The sequence below is a fragment of the Leucoraja erinacea genome, chromosome 5, assembly GCF_028641065.1.
Source record: "Leucoraja erinacea ecotype New England chromosome 5, Leri_hhj_1, whole genome shotgun sequence".
NCBI lineage: Eukaryota > Metazoa > Chordata > Chondrichthyes > Rajiformes > Rajidae > Leucoraja > Leucoraja erinaceus.
Window position 1 is genome coordinate 73,744,814 of NC_073381.1, and position 18,083 is coordinate 73,762,896.

At 39.0% G+C, this 18,083-nt stretch overlaps 1 protein-coding gene across 1 annotated transcript in view; it reads left to right on the forward strand.

Moving 5' to 3' along the window:
• Positions 1–18,083, forward strand: part of si:ch211-278j3.3 (E3 ubiquitin-protein ligase RNF19A) — a 74,356-nt gene that overhangs the window by 30,955 nt on the left and 25,318 nt on the right. Inside the window, 1 exon segment of the mRNA XM_055635910.1 lies at positions 6,433–6,638. Coding sequence (XP_055491885.1) covers positions 6,433–6,638 — 206 coding nt within the window.

An 18,083-nucleotide genomic window follows, 5' to 3' on the forward strand; every position in this document is an offset into this window, starting at 1 on the left:
CTCCTGTACTACTCCACTCACTGTCAGGGAGCACGATGTCAGACGGGTGCTCCTGGCAGTGAACCCCAAGAAGGCCACCGGCCCAGATGGAATACCTGGTAAGGTGCTCAAAGCGTTTGCCCACCAGCTCACTGTCATCTTCACCAGAATTTTCAACCTCTCCCTGGACCAGGCAGTTATTCCGTCCTGCCTAAAATCAGCCACAATCGTCCCAGTGCCGAAGAAGTCTCCCATCACCAGCCTTAATGACTACCGTCCTGTGGCCCTCACTCCGGTAATCACGAAGTGCTTCGAGAGATTGGTCCTCCAGCACATCAAGGACTATCTACCACCAGAATTCGACCCCCACCAATTCGCTTATCGCCAAAATAGATCCATGGAAGACGCCATTACCGTAGCTCTCCACTCTGTGCTGAGCCATCTGGAGCAGGGGCAGAGCTACGTCCGGATGCTCTTTGTGGATTATAGCTCAGCTTTCAACACAATCATTCTGGCCATTCTCATTGATAAATTGGTCACTCTCGGCCTCCCCACTCTCACATGTGCCTGGATAAAAGATTTCCTCACAAACCGGCCCCAGACTGCGAGACTCGGCCCCCACCTCTCCTCCACTCGCAGTTTGAGTACCGGCTCCCCACAGGGCTGTGTGCTAAGCCCCCTCCTATACTGTCTCTACACCTACGACTGTAGTCCGGCCCACAACAACAACCGCATCGTCAAATTTGCTGACGACACTACTGTAGTCGGACTTATTTCAAAGGGAGACGAGGCAGCCTACAGAGAGGAAGTCCTGAAGTTGACAACCTGGTGCTCAGAAAACAATCTGGCTCTGAACACCAGGAAAACAAAAGAGCTCATTGTCGACTTCAGGAGGCACAGCACCGACTTAGTCCCCCTACATATCAACAGCGAGTGTGTGGAGAGGGTCAACACATTCCGGTTTCTCGGCGTCCTTATCTCTGCTGATATCTCCTGGACAGACAACAACAGCGGTCATCAAGAAGGCTCAGCAGCGGCTGCACTTCCTGAGGGTTCTCAGGAAGCACAACCTGGACTCTTACCTGCTGCTGACCTTCTACCGCTCGTCCATCGAGAGCCTGCTGACATACTGCATTGCAGCATGGTACGGCAGCTGCACACAGGGAGAGGCTTCAGAGGATAAATAGGACAGCACAGAAGATCATTGGTTGCCCTCTCCCCTCCTTGATGGATATTTACACCTCCCGCTGCCTTAGCAGGGCAAAGAATATCATCAAGGACAGCTCCCATCCTGCGTTTGGACTGTTCGACCTGCTGCCCTCTGGAAGGCGCTATAGGTGCATCAAATCCAGGACAAATAGACTCAGGAATAGTTGTTTTCCGAAAGCCATAACTACTCTTAATTCACAAATGCACTGACTTCACAGCCCAACACCCGGACTTCCATCTATTCTATCCACGTACTGAAATTTGGAACTGTAATGTGTATTGTAACTGTAATTTTAAATATTTTTTAAAAACATTTTTAATATTTAATATAATCTTTAAACATCTGCCTAAGAATACAACCTATTCATCCTTCACCATTTTGCCTTTATAGATATGTATATAGCGCCGCAGAATTGTGCACCTATTTCCCCCCCCCCCCTTCCCTTTTGTTTTTGTTTTCTGTTTCTTGTTTTTTGTACTAAATTATATGTATGCACTGAGTACGAGCTGCTTTTAATCTCATTGTACATGTATAGTGACAATAAATGGCATATATATATATATCATGTTCAGTGTTAGTTTTCCGCCACACATAGCGTTTTGCATTTAGGCCAAAAACTTCAATTTTGGTCTCATCTGACCAGAGCACCTTCCTCCACATGTTTGCTGTGTCCCCCACATGGCTTGTGGCAAACTGCAAACGGGACTTCTTATGGCTTTTTTTCAACAATGGCTTTCTTCTTGCCACACTTCCATAAAGGCCCGATTTGTGGAGTGCACGACTAATAGTTATCCTGTGGATTCTCCCACCTGAGCTGTGGATCTCTGCAGCTCCTCCAGAGTTACCTTGGTTGCTTCTCTGATCAATGCTCTCCTTGCCCGGCCTGTCAGTTTAGGTGGACGGCCATGTCTTGGTAGGTTTGCAGTTGTGCCATACTCTTTCCATTTTCAGATGATGGATTGAACAGTGTTCCGTGAGATATTCAAAGCTTGGGATATTTTTTTATAACCTAACCCTGCTTTAAACTTCTCCACAACTTTATCCCTGACCTGTCTGGTGTGTTCCCTGGGCTTCATTATGCTGTTTGTTCACTAATGTTCTCTAACAAACCTCTGAGGCCTTCACAGAACAGCTGTATTTATACTGAGATTAGATTATACACAAGTGGACTCTATTTACTAATTAGGTGACTTCTGAAGGCAATTGGTTGCACTGGATTTTATTTAGGGGTATCAGAGTAAAGGAGGCTGAATACTTTTGCACGCCACACCTTTCAGTTTTTTATTTGTAAAAAAATTTGAAAACCATGTATCATTTTCCTTCCACTTCACAATTATGCGCCACTTTGTGTTGGTCTATCACAAAAAATCCCAATAAAATACATTTACGTTTGTGGTTGTAACGTGACAAAATGTGGAAAAGTTGAAGGGGTATGAATACTTTTTCAAGCCACTATATATATATATATATATATATATGTATATATACACACACACACACAATATATATATACATATATATATATACACACACACACACATATACATATATATATATATATATATATATATATATTTGTACATCTAGTTTCCTCTGCTTCTCCATTCCATTTTAAAGTTGTGCTCTTCTAGGTATAAACCTATTTTATCACTACTTTTTTGTATGCATTAAATGGCACCTAACCAAGCTCCAAATCTGTATATTCTTCCGAGTCTTCTGCATTGCTTTGACAGCTTTCTGCACTGTTAGATGTTATCAACAATATTTCACTTCTTAATTTGTTTAAGTGCATCTGCTAGGCAAACATGGATTCTCGGACACTTCACTAGCCACTGCCTGTCTGCTTGAGTCCACACTATATACAGAAAGTCTCAACTGTTCCTATTTAAATAATAATTAGACTAAGAGGGACCCGTTGGGTTCCTGTTGCACGGGAGGCCTGCGTTGGGGAACGTAACCCGTTCCTCAACGCAATATTCCACAACTCACCCGTTCCCCCAACGCAATATTCCACCACTCAAGCCTATCCCTCTCCCATGAAAATTCTAGCCCCCTTCATACCCCCTGCACTCTTTCCTTCCTCCCCCCTCCCTCATCCCTCACTACCCTCTCCCTTCCTCATCCCTCACTCCCCCTTCGGGCGGCCGAAAGACTCGCGGACGTTGGCGTCGATGGAGCTGGGCTCGCTGTGCCGGTGGAGGGGTGAGGATGGTGGGCGGCTAAACCAGAGCTGCCCGCAGAGCAGGAAGCTGTGCTGCAGGATGACGGCGGCCGGGTGGCCCCCGAGGCGCTGGTACACCTTGACCAGGCCCCGGGCTTGGGCACGACTCCAGCCCTCGGTTTAGCTGGTGCCTGATCCAGTCCAGGCCCCGACTTCATCTCCAGGCTCGTCCTTGACCCCGGACCCAGGCTTGTTCTTGGTCCCAGCCCAGGCCCAGTCTCCAGGCTCGTCCTTGGCACCAGTCCCTGGGCTCAGCACCACCCTCCCCGCCAGGTACTGTGCAGCTCCACTCCTTCACCATGGCGACCTCCAGCCGATTGACAGTGGACGCGGCCAATCAGTGCGGCGACACCCCTTCCTGACTGACAGGAGAGGAGAACAATCTGCGTGGCGGTGACTGACAGCAACCTGCGCACGCGCGTTTTTTTTTAATGATTTTTAAACCATAATAACTTACAATATACCATCGATCGGAATGAAACTTGTTGAACACGCAGCACAGGGGAACGGTGAGTAAGCTGGCGAAAAATCGTAGCGCTATCGTGTATCATTTTTGCGCAAATAGAAAAACCACACAAAAGGAAGAGCACGAGATCAGTTTTAGTTCTGTATATATAAATAGATTGCATTCGGGACGTGTGCCTAATTTTCTTTATCTTTCTTTGGGTTCTCTTGTCAAAAAGTGCCTGCAAGCTCTTGTTTTGTAATTTAACCTGTTTTGTAGTTTAAGTCTGTATACCATGAATTTACTGAAGTTATTTTATTGTCAACAGATAAAGATCAATAATGGTAAGTATTCCATTGGTATTTGACATAATTACCTGTGAATTTGTGATACCCACTCTCGGATTGGGTCAGATGTAAATTTGCTGGTCCACAAACTTAATGTGCCTTCCCCATTGTCTTGATTCCATGCAACGTCTACATGAGTCCTTGTTTTGGACACACAATAGACTGCAAATTCTGGAAGTAGAAACGAGGAACCGCAGATGCTAGAATCTTGTGTAGAGCACGAAGTTTTGGAGTAACACAGTGGGTCAGGCAGTATCCCTGGAGAACATGGATAGGTAACATTTTGGGATGAGACCCTTCTTTAGACTGATTTAGGAGACGAGCAAAAGTAAAACTGATGATATAACAGTGATGTTTACGAGAAGACAAAAAGTAGTTTGTCCATTTCCCTCCATAGAAGCTGCCTAACCTACCAAGTTCCTCCGGCAGTTAGATTGTTTCAATTGCTATTGCTCAAATTCCTAAATTTTGCACATATTTACAAATTCTCTCCACATTCCATTTTGTAATATTTTTGCCTTAAAGTATAAATTTTAGTTGGTTTCTTTTTTCTTAAAAGCTTTTTTAGCTGAGGCATTTTTTTTTTTTTTTATTGTCCCTGGTGTGGGTAGGATAGTGTTAATGTACGGGGATCGCTGGTCGGCACGGACTCGGTGGGCCAAAGGGCCTGTTTCCCTGCTGCGTCTCTAAAGTAAAATAACATAAAATTGACTTTTTACTTCATGACGTGAGATTTTGCAACCATTCAGCTGATAAATTTTATGATCTAGATGGAGGCAGTAGATTGATTTGAAATTGTTGAACATTCTGTTTTTGTCTGAGCTGACCTCTTGCCTGTGGACACTTGTTAATAAATAGCTCAAGATTGTATTCCATCTGGTGCATGTAATGGTTGATGCAGGGCCAGGATGGATGTTTCTGGTAGTTGGAGCAAGAAATCTATTTGAAAGTTTTGGATTTAAGAATATAACATTTTTAAGATCCTATGCATTGTCCTCCACTCCCAAGATTTCTTATGGTATCAACAAGATGACATGGATTGTGCAACTTGTTAGCCATGCTATTTGATTGGCCCAAGACTCTCCGGTCGGTGAATATGGTTACACCATTGTTATTTCCACATGCCTATACCAAAATTAGATGTGAAATACCTGGCTCTTGCGTGGTTTTGCATCTGGAATCACAACAAAGGATTTACAAAAAATGGTCTAAATAATAGCAAGTTTATGTAGCCTAATAATAGAGGTGAAACATCTAGGTCTACATTTAGGTTACATTCCACAGACCATTTTTATGAAAGGTTAATTCTGGGAAAGTAAGTATTGAGGGAATTACTAATATTTCTTCACATGTTATTTTTTTTTTGGTAGACTAGGAAAGCAGAAATAACTTGAATTGGATTGAATTAAATTGCAAATATCAGGTTCATGTTTTAAAATATGTTTTTCCAATCAGATTTCATTGTGATTACAAATGCAATATACTTATACTTACTTTCTGATACTCCTTTCCAGATTTGATCTTCACTCACTGATATATAGAGAATAAGAAAATGTGATGCAGTTTAACATATTTCAAGAAAAAAAACTTTTCACTCATGATTGGAGAAATTAATAGGTATCATTGACATTGACATTTTCCCTTTTTTACCATTTTGCAGAATGATATTTTGGCCAGGACTTTGAAAGTAATATATATTACATTGCTGTTTCTTTGTAACTTCCAATGAAATTCACTTTTCGTCTGAGAAGGCCAGAGAAATCTTTTGTAAAAAGAAAATGGGTAGGCTATGAATATGACAAATAGTTTTATCTCGGATTATTCAATGTATTGTGGGCCCAATAATCGTTGGATCTGGCCATGACCTTTGCAATAAAGCAAAGTATTCCTTTCCCTCTTTAAAAATAAAGCGTTTCATGCATAAATAATATTTGACAGTATCTTGTTTTGGATTCCATTCACTTTCTTTGAGCCTTTGGTATTATATTAATATATTCTTGATTAGTACATGTATCAGAGTTTACGGGGAGAATGCAGGAGAATGGGGTTAGGAGGGAGAGATAGATCAGCCATGATTGAATGGCGGAGTAGACTAGATGTGCCGAATGGCCTAAATCTACTCCTATTCCTTGTGAATTTCTTTTGAAAGTGTAAATGATAACTGATTATGTATTGTAAATCACGCACATTGCCATGACTCTGACCGACTGTGCATCCTAATTCTCTACAGTTATGGAGTGATTGCCAATGGCTGTGCAACCTGCCCAAAGCTGACATGTGAGCGTTCGGGTTGTGCAACTGAATTCTGTTACCACTGCAAACAACTCTGGCACCCGGACCAAACCTGCAGTGAAGCTCGTAAACAGAGGGATGTGTTTGTGGCTGGGATAGAAAAACACTCTACCTCTCTTATTCACAGTGAAGAAACTGACAACGGTAAGTGCCCACTGTACTGAAAGAAAAATGTTTGATTTGTTAATTTTCTCAGTGTTTCAAATAAGAAATATTTTGAAATTCATAATTTTCACATTATCATAAATAAATCCATCAGTCTATATTTGAAATACATGTGGTTGTGATTATCAGAGGGATTTACTAACAAGGCAAGTTATTGCTAGTACATAATTACCTACTTTGCATCCATCATTTTAAATCTCTTTTTGGTTAGCTTCACTTAAAATTTTATATCAAGCTGAACGGATTGTGAACGTTGGCGACAAATAAGATCATCATATTACCTTGTTCCAAAAATCTGCCAAGGAATCTCAGAGAGCAGTTATTGTTTAAACTGAACAGGCAGCAAGGTCATAATATGCTACATTCAGTTGAGTTTTTTAGTTTTAGTGATACAGCTTGGAAACAAGCACTTTAGACCACCAAGTCCATGCTGACCATCGATCACACTTTCACACTAGTTCTGTTATCCCACGTTCTCAATTACACACTAGGCAATTTACAGAGGCCAATTAACCCCACATGCCTTTGTTATTTTATATTTCCTTTGAGCTTGACATGACACAGAGGCAACCTACCCAGTTTACTGTTTCTTTAGATGCTACATTCAGAAAATCAGTCAGTCGATAGCAATGTCTATGCAAAAAGAATGAGAAAATTTGGCACAAGCTATACTTTTGTGTAATTTAATAACTTGTTTCTGCCTTGCATTGTACTGGAATTGTTGGTATAAAAATGTTAAGAATGACAAATAGCAATGGCTAAATTCCATATAAAAACAGTTATTATCTAAGCAGGAAAGTTTATTTTATTTATTTTCATTTTATTGTTTTTAATATTTTTTATTATTTTATACAATTTTTTAACAAAACAGAACAAAACAAACAAAAAAAATAAAAATAAAAACTGAAAAAGACAACAGGAAAAAAAAAGGAAGGAAAAAAAAAATAATTATAATTAAAAAAAATAATAATAATAAAACAAAGCCGCCAGACATAACAGTATTGGTACAATCCACATGGTGCTATACAGTCATGCATTGCAAAAGCAGAAGTAAAGGTCACAGGACTACATCACTGCAGATAATATGAAATTATGAAATGATTGGACTTTGAGATGGTTGATAAATAAATGGTCCCCAAACACTTAAAAAGTTGTTTGGTACCTTGGAGTTGTAGAAGCGTAACCTTTCCATCTGTATGATTATTATCATTTCATTGAGCCATTTTTCGAAGCAGGTGGGTGTAGATGATTTCCAGTCTGTTAGGATAATTTTCTTGGCTGCCACCATACCAAGCATCAGTGCTTGTTGTTCTTCAGACGTGAAGTGCAAAGCAGTCTCTGAGCATCCAAAAAGTGCCAGTTCTGGTTCAGGGAGAATATCTTTTCCATAGACCCCAGAAAACCACTTAAATATTTTAGACCAGTATCTTTGTATATGAGGACAGAGCCAGAAAATATGTGTTAAAGAACCATCTACACTTTTGTATCTGTCACATAATGGAGAAATAGCAGGGTAGATTCGATGTAATTTGGTCTTTGAGTAATGGAGTCTGTGGATGACTTTAAACTGAATCAGTTTATACCTGACATTGATCGAACAAGTTTGGATTCTGGTCAGACCTTCATTCCAAATGTTGTCAGACACCTCGAAATTCAGCTCAGTAGACCAGGCTTCTTTCAGATGGGTAGTGGATACAGAGGTGGTGAATAGACTCACAAAGCGAGATATTAGATGTTTGGAGTCTGGAGGAAGCTGCAGGAGCTCATAGAGTGGGCAACTGTCAGGCATGGTTTGAAAATTTGCAATTTGATCTTTAACGTAGTGCCTAATTTGGAGATAACGAAAAAAATGAGAGTTGGAAAGGTTAGATTTTGATTTCAGCTGATTAAACGAAGCAAACTTTTTGTCAATATATAGATCTCTGAGGGTCGCAAGGCCCTTGTTCATCCAGACAGCAAACACCCCATCCGTCTGTGATGGCAAAAAGGAGTGGTTGTGACATATGGGGGTGTAAATAGAGACATTTGACAATGTACTGAAACTTTTTATCTGATTTAAAATTCGAATAGAATTTCTTAAAATGAAGTTCTCAATAGTCAATAGTCAATTTAATCACCAACCAACTTATGTGGGGATTCTGTTTTGGAAAAAAGCAAAGTACAGAGGGAGGAATTTTTCACTGCTGTGTTTTCAATGTTTAGCCACGAAGGGGTATTATTATTATTATCCAAAGGTCATCTGGGAATCCCCATTGCCAGTAAATCAGAGCTCTAGCATTGGCTGCCCAATAGTAGTGCCTAAATATAGGAAGGCCCATGCCTCCCTCATTTTTTGGCTTTTGAAGATGTGCCTTTGATATACGATGGGCTTTATAGCCCCAAATGAATGGAAGGATAATGGAGTCCAATTTTTAAAAAAATGATGAAGTTAGAAAAATTGGAAGATTTTGGAATAAATATATGAATCTAGGAAGAGACACCATCTTGATAGCGTTAATACGCCCCACTATAGACACTTTGTTTTCATTTTAGTTAGAAACTGGATTTAGTGTGGCATTTTGAATAAATCAGTCATGTTCTTATCAAATGTATTTAAAGTAATAATAGTTAACCTTGCTGTAGATGGATGTAGTTTACAATTTATTTGATTGATAGTTTGAAATCAGATATAGTAATGGAGACAGATTTAGTCAAAATTGTGCCATCATTGGATTAAGCTGGATGAAGTCTTTATAGAGGCTGATGGTCTTCAAGTTCCACATCTCATGTCAATACATCCTTGTGTGTCTTGTTGTTGCCTTTACTTTACCTTCTCGTTGCGATGATGAATAGTTTTGACTATAGCTGGTTGGATTCTATCTCTCCTTGAGACACTATTCCTTTATCCTAACCCAATTGAATCTTCGCTTGAATGAATCTGCCAACGCTGCTTCTGATTTCCATTTTGATACAAGGCCTCCACACCTCAATGGAAACTAGGTGCATTCTGGTATTCCACTGCTATTAATGCTTAATGCTTGTTTATAACAAATTGATATAGAAATATAAACAAACAAGAAAGGTGGCTGAAATATCCTTTTTTGGGACGTATAATCCCTATTTTTACATTAGTTCTTGTGATAGGAGCAGAAAATGGCCATTCGGCCCATCTGTACTTTTATTTGTTAATCAACAGCCTGACAAACTCAAAGTATTAAAGGACATTCATGGTCCCAGGGAGAAAAAATAAATAAATGCATCTCTTTGCGCAAACAATTGACATCATGTTTCATAAATTCGTGTGATGGGAGCCTAGAAATAAATAGGTGCAGGAGGAGGCCATTTGGCCCTTCGAACCAGCACCGCCGTTCATTGTGATCATGGCTGATCTGGACTCCCCCAACATTGGGAACATTTTTCCTGCATCTAGCCTGTCCCAGTCCTTTTATAATTGTATAGGCTATTTGGCCCATCAAGTCTATTCCACCATTCAATCATGGCTGGTCTATCTTTCCCACCCAACTCCATTCTCCTGCATTCTTCCCATAACCCCTGGCACTCGTACTAATCGAAAATGTATCTATCTCTGCCATAAAATATCTATTGACTTGGCCTCCACATGCTTCAGTGGCAATTAATTCTACAGATTCACCACCCTCTAAGTAAATACATTTCTCCTCATCTCCTTCCTAAAGGAACATTGTTTTATCTGAGGCTATGACCTCTAGTCTTAGACTCTCCCACTAGTGAAACATCCTCTCCACATCCACTCTATCCAGACATAACTGAAAAGAGAAATAAATTTATGAAATTAAAGAATATTAAAGTTTATATTCATGTTAATATTTTATTATACAGTGGTGAATCTGTGGAATTCTCTGCCACAGAAGGTAGTTGAGGCCAGTTCATTGGCTATATTTAAGAGGGAGTTAGATGTGGCCCTTGTGGCTAATGGGATCAGGGGGTATGGAGAGAAGGCAGGGATGGGATACTGTTGGATGATCAGCCATGATCATGTTGAATGGCGGTGCAGGCTCGAAGGGCCGAATGGCCTACTCCTGCACCTATTTTCTATGTTTCTATGTTTTCTATTAGAAAATAGAATATGTAAACAGAAATACTTTTGCTCCAATTTGGGTTCTTTCACTTGCTTGTATTTAAGGACCAAACGTTTCAATGTTTGTCCACTCAAATCTTGAGCAGTGACCCATACTTCAGCCAGTCCATGTTTATAACTATTTGAGATGTGCAAAGTTTTTTCGGGTCTATGTCAATTGTACAGTGCATCGAATGCTGATGCCCACCTTGTATCAGGCAAAAAAATAATTAATGGTACAAACACAACTTAACAGGATCTCCTCTTTCGGAGTGATAATGTAGTTAAAAGTAAATTAAGTTTTATTAGACTTTAGAGATACAGTGCGGAAGCAGGCCCATCAGCCCACCAAGTTTGCACCGTCCAGTGATCATCCCGTACACTAACACGATCTGACATACGAGGGACAATATTACAAGTTACCGAAGCAAACTAACCAACAAACCTGTACTTTTGGAGTGTGGGAGGAAACCGGAGCACCCGGAGAAAACCCACGTGTCACAGGGAGAACGTACAAATTCCGTACAAACAGCACCCATAGTCAGGATCGAACCGGGTCTTTCGCGCTGTATGGCAGCAACTCTAACGTTGCCCCACTGTGCAGCCCTTGCTCTATTGGTCTAATATTTTTAGTCATTTATGTTTTCTTACCCTTGCTTGTTATGATTTCTTAGAATAACAAAGGAACTGCAGATGCTGGTTTACAAAAAAAACCCAGTACTTGAGTAATTCATTGGCTCAGGCAGCATCTTTGGAGGAAATGGATGGGTAACGTCTTGGGTTCTAAACAGAAATGTCTCTTTATCCATGTCCTCCAGAGATGCTGCTATGCCCACTGAGTTACTCCAACACTTAGTGTTTTTTTCTCTATTGATTTCTTGGCTGCCTGCTATTATTTGCACTCCATAATTAAGTTATAACAACCATGCGTTACATTTCTAAAATGGTAAATTCAAATATTCACTTGCTTGACTCGTGGTGACCAAACTTTTGTCTCGATGATGCTTTAGATATACTGGAGGCAGTTCGATCGTTAAATATTGAATTGACTGCTTAAATTTGTCAAGATTTTTAGAGTGTTACTAGACCAAGTGGGAGTCACACGGGAAGCCTGGTTCCCCAACGCAACCTGTTTCCCCCAACGCAATATTCCACCACTCACCCGTTCCCCAACGCAACCCGTTCCCCAATTCAATATTCCACCACTCACCCATAGCCGACAACTGCGCAGGGGCTCTTCATTTCGCCTTATGCACCCTCACTCATTTTTAAACTTAAAAAAAAATGCAATTGCACTTGCTAGCTAGCAGTACTCAGTGTACTGTTACTTTAAAAAAATGCAATTGCACTTGCTAGGTCTAGCAGAACTCCATGGAATTGAGGAATTGAGGCAATTGAGGAAATTCAGAGTGTCTCCGAGGATCCTCAAGTGCTTCTACGCAGCGGCGGTGGAAAGTATCTTGTCCGGAAATATTACCATCTGGTTTGGGAATTGCTCTGCCAAGAACAAGAAGGCTCTGCAGAGAGTAGTGCGTTCAGCCGAACGCACGATGGGAAATTCACACGCCCCCCTGCAGGAACTATACAACAGGAGGTGCAACTCCAGAGCAAATAAAATCATGGGAGACCCCTTCCACCCCTGCAACGGACTGTTCCAGCTGCTACGGTCAGGAAAACGCCTCCGTTGCCATGCGGTGAGAACGGAGAGGTTGAGAAGGAATTTCTTCCCAGAGGCCATTCGGACTGTAAACGCCTATCTCACCAAGGACTAACTCTACTGAACGTTTTTCCTTCCATTATTTATTATGTAAAAGAATATGTGTGTTATGATTGTGTTTATAATTTGTTTGGTTGTTTGGTTGTTTGTCTTTTGCACAAAAGTCCGCGAGCATTGCCACTTTCATTTCACTGCACATCTCGTATGTGTATGTGAAAAATAAACTTGACTTGACTTGACTTGACTTGTACTGTGACTTTAAAAAAAATGCATTTACACTTGCTAGGGTTAGCACGACTCAGTGTACTTGGATAGCAACAACAATCCCATTGTGACGTCACAGCTGTAAGCACAGGAAAATGTAGTTATTTTTCTTCCAAGTTTCTTCATATTTTTGAACATTTTGATTAACAACTCGAGAAATAATGCATGAATTTTTCCGATAAGGCGATTTTTGACTTCACGAGATACATCTCTACTGGAATATGGAAAAATGTTACCGTTGGCACGTCATTTTTTTGAAATGTGATCATACACACACAAGCATCCAAGATCAGAGTTTTTAATAATATATACACACACATATATATACATACACACACATATATGTATGTATATGTGTGTGTGTGTGTATAATATATATATATTATATACACACACATATATACATACATACACATATGTGTTTGTGTGTGTATAATATAAATATATATATATATACACACACACACACACACACACACACACACACATATATATATATATACATACATTATTACATATATGTGTGTTATGTGTATATATATATATATATATATGGCTCTCACAACTTTTTTTCCCTGTTGCCAGCCGGGGCAACCTTGACAGCTTTTTAGGTTGCCAAACGACAGTTTAGGTGGTCATTTAAGACGGTTTGCATGACGCGTGCGATAATGTGCTCGGCCGAAGTGCGTAGTTACCAGTCAGAATTATGCTCAATGAAGCATTCACATATTATGTACAAGAATGAACTGCAGATGCTGTAAAATCGAAGGTAGACAAAAGTGCTGGAGAAACTCAGCAAGTGCAGCAGCATCTATGGAGCGAAGGAAATAGGCAACGCTTCAGGCCGAAACCCATCAGTCTGAAGAAGGGTTTCAGCCCAAAACGTTGCCTATTTCCTTCGCTCCATAGATGCTGCCGCATCTGCTGAGTTTCTCCAGCACTTTTGTCTGCATTCACATATTATTTCTGCTTCAAATAACTCACAAACTAAACATATTCACCAATCAAGACATGATTTATACCACAATGACATGCAGCAAAATTATAATACAATATCTCAACTCTTTTTACACATTGCAATTAATGCAATTTATATTAGTTCTTTTCACTTCCAAACAAAAATGTGCTTGGATTATTCAGCATATGATCAACCTGTGTCAATAAATCCTGGACCATAGAACTACTTATCTCTCCCCTTTTAATAATTGCACTTGTGATCTTGTGTGCCATTCACATAAATGTTATGGTGATACATGATTGAATGCATCAATATATGTACTTGTATGACAACATAATTAACATGTTGTAATACATATTACAATATTGTGGAGATGTGGTTAACATATTGGGTTCTTTTTGTACATTTTCCAAGTTATAGACAAAATTGACTTCCAGGCATAATTATATTGTTCCTGATTACAGAAGGCGACCATTAGATCAATAGTGTACTTTTGAAAGCGCTGTCCATTCAATCTCATTCCTTTTTCTTTCCCATAGGCCTGTAAATGTTTCCTTACTGATTATGTATCCAGTTCCCTTTTGAACTTTGCCATCACAACCCTTTCAGCCAATGCATTCTAAATTATCATTACAAAATATTATTTATTTTATTTTGTCCAACCCATTTGCTATAAATCTTAATGTTCTGTTTACAGTTTCACTTTATTTGGTCTAACAAAAGCCATCATAATTTTGACCACACGTATTATGTCACACTGGTGCTGTAAAGAATGTCAAGCCCAGTCTCTTCACATAACTGAAAAGCAGCACTTTTGTGACCATTCCAGTAAATCACCTGCTCCAGCTCGTTTTATTTACTATTTGGGTAATTTGCGTGTAGGTACCAGCATGAATGCCTTAAAACCTTTTGGAGACTTGTCATCAGTTTAATTATCTTGTATTTTCCACAAATTGTATCACTTTTTTTGGTCCAACAAACTTGGTCCTGACTGTTTACAGCATATTTTGTATACTTGGGTACTCAAAATTCTAAATTATAATAATTATCCGGGTGATGTACCGACCATAGTTGTGGGTACTTGCTATTAGCAATTATCTGCCTAGTAGATAAATCCTGGTTTTCATACATACAGAACACAGTTCAAACACATTGTTTGGACCAACTTTACATCAAAACCATGAGTGAACCAAGGATTAACATGTATGCCTGGCTGTTCAAGAGCTTCTAGGGCCAAATGTCAATGCAGCTTATAAATTAATACGAAAAAATCTATGGTAGTAGATGTTAAATATTCTTTTTTTACCTGACCTGCATCCGGGCAAGAAAATTGCAAAAGTGAATGATAAAAATCGGAAATATTGGTTAAAAACTAATCGACCATCAGTAGACAGCAACAGAGTTCACTCTGCAGGAGTTTGCATATGGCAATATATCACCATTATCTAGAAGTAAAATACCCAAAGACAATTGAAGACAGTCGGAAAAACCCGAAACATCACCCATTCCTTCTCTCCAGAGATGCTGCCTGTCTCGCTGAGTTACTCCAGCATTTTGTGTCTATCTTCGATTTAAACCAACATCTGCAGTTCTTTCCAACACCCGAAGACAATAGTATTTTAATTAATTTAAGATCTTTTAAATTTGGATATGAGATCAAATTTTGGAAAAGGAGCTTGATTATAAGGAGCTTGCAGGGCCAAGTATTGGCATGAAGCCGTTTAATTAGTGCATTTAAATGAAATAAAGCATCCTGAAATTTTTGGCATAAGAGATGCATTTTTGATGTATTATATCATTTGCAGTGACATATTTCGCTGATAATAGTGGTTTATTCATTTAATATGTTTTGTATGGACAAATGAAAATCTGTGACCTGGATTTGTTCTGTACTTGTTGTTTTTCAGTATATCTTCAGTTTAGGAAATTAACTTTTCTGCTAATTAAAGTAAGGGGTTGGTGCTCATTGGATATTTGAACATTTTAATGTTAAAACCTTTTCAATGAAGTGAGACAAAAAAAGCAAAATCTTAGAATGCTAATTGTAGCAATATGCACATTATCACTAATAGTCAAAGATCAAATTTTGACAAACTTGTGTACTCAAAATTCTAAATGTACAATAATTAATTTGATTGAGAAAACAGAAGCTGTAGTTATAGTTTGTATGTCAATTAAGAAGCAATTTAATTTTTGTTTCAGTGGCGTGATGTTGAGATGAAGTATGAAAAATGTTATTCCCTAGTATATACCATGCATACCTGGAATCTTTCAAAATAGTCATAGTAACTTCAACTTAATGCATTTTCCTTATGATATTTAAAATATTTTCCATTTATCTTTAAATGATATGCACACTTTAAATGTCTTTATATTCACAAGCTATGGAAGTTTTCAACTTGTTTACAGGTTTAAAAACATAAACGGAAGTACCAGAAACCGTTGAGCTCTGCTGCCAAATGGAGACAGAAAATTACATGGCAAAAGATGTCATCTCATAATATTCCCTCTTAACAATGGGCTCATTTACACAGGCTAGACTACAGTTTCCATGAGCAGAATAGGTTTTATGATTGGATTGGATTTATGTTAACTGAAATCTGCATGATTAGTATCTGCCAAGTATAACTTGAGCCTAGCCAGGTCTAAAAGTTATACTCTGCATCATATTAAGTGATATACTGAAACATTTGTGGAATGCCCACCATCTGAACTTGTCAACACGAGGGTGGATAACAATGCCTCTCCTCTCCTCTCCCCAACAAAATACAGGCTAAAATTAATTGTACACTAGTACTGTAATTAATAAAATTAATTGTACAGTGTTACTGTAATAGTACCACAAGCAAACTTGCTTTTTATACACGTGAGGCTGACTGTTTTAAAACAATATTTGCACTTACAAGCCCTCTCAGTAAGATATTTAGAAGGCTGTCTGCACTGGTAAATACCTATAATTATTTTTTTTCTTAATTCCTGTTATCCCATGTATGTATAGAGACTTGGTGAAATAGAAGACTGAAGTAATCAAGAGGATCCCTGGATCTTGAGTAAATTTTCCTTTTTAAATAACATTCAAACACAATTCTTGATTATATCACACCTATTTTGATTTCATTCAGCGGCATCTAAAGATGTCACTCTTTGACAGTGATCCTAAATTACCTTTTCTGATGATTGTCAACTCTTTTCCCAGCAATCATGAGTAATAAATTGGAAATCACTGAAGTACCACATAAATTGGATTTCTAATGGCAAGCTCAGTACATTAACGCCTTTTAAATCTTTTGTTGCAGCCATCAAAAACGTTGCCTTAAATGATGTCTGAATAAAATACATTTGTTCTCTTAAGCAAGATGTCTCCTCCATTCTTGAAAGTGGGGTTAGAATGGGAGTGGGGGACAATCTCCAATTTGACTTTGACTATTTTATTTTATAATTTATAATTTATAAAGAAAAATATGTGAGATTTGTATAAATGCACTGCTCCATCATCCGAAATGTGGCTCTGGGGAAGAAGTTCTCTCAAATCTTAGTCATGTATCATTCTTTATGAAAGAACCTAAAAAGTGTTGCATTGAACTCCCTGGGATATCGGAACTGAGCATGAATATTTCCATTGTAAGAGACATCAGTTGGCAAGCTGAAATTCAACGTAGAGCTTCTGCTCTGCAGGATAAATTGAAGTTTTGCCCAGACCAAGAAATGCCCTGCCTGCTTAAATGTACACAAGCAACGTACTGCTGCAGTTGGCAATCTGAAATGGAAATGGAAACTACTAGAAATGGTCACGCAGTTGAGCAGCATTGGAGGAGAGAGAAGCAATTAATGTTTCAGGTTGACGACCTTGCATCAAAAGTGCAAAACGTTCGGGAAAACAAGTTGGGGAGGAATGTGGGATGGGGTAGAGGGAATGAAAGGGAAGGTCTATGATAGGGTGGAGAGAAGGAAAACAATGAATGATACAAGTGGTTGAAGTAGTGAATGGTGGTGATAAATAAAGGTTTGTCTGTGGACGGTGTAAATGGAAATATGCGAATGGAATCTGAAATTTCCAGAAAAGTGTGAGGGGGGAAAATACCAAATGCAGAAAAAAATGTAAAATATCAGGCTGAAATTGCATGGAAGGCAGAAAGCTTGAGGATTGTTGGAACAGTTTAGGAGGAGAAAATGGAATTGCAATAGAGAATCAAAGTGATATGCAACTGGAAGCTTGAGTTCATTGTAATAGACTGCAAAAAAAAGTTACAATATGTCATGTCACGTCACATTCCCCAGATGTGCTTAGTGGTTGGTATCAGCTTTGAACCCATAATAATTTGCTTGTTGAGCAATTAGCTATGGAATTGTATCCTGAATATTTGTCTTATTGTTAATTATTTCCTCCCCTTTATCAAATTAATTTGCGTT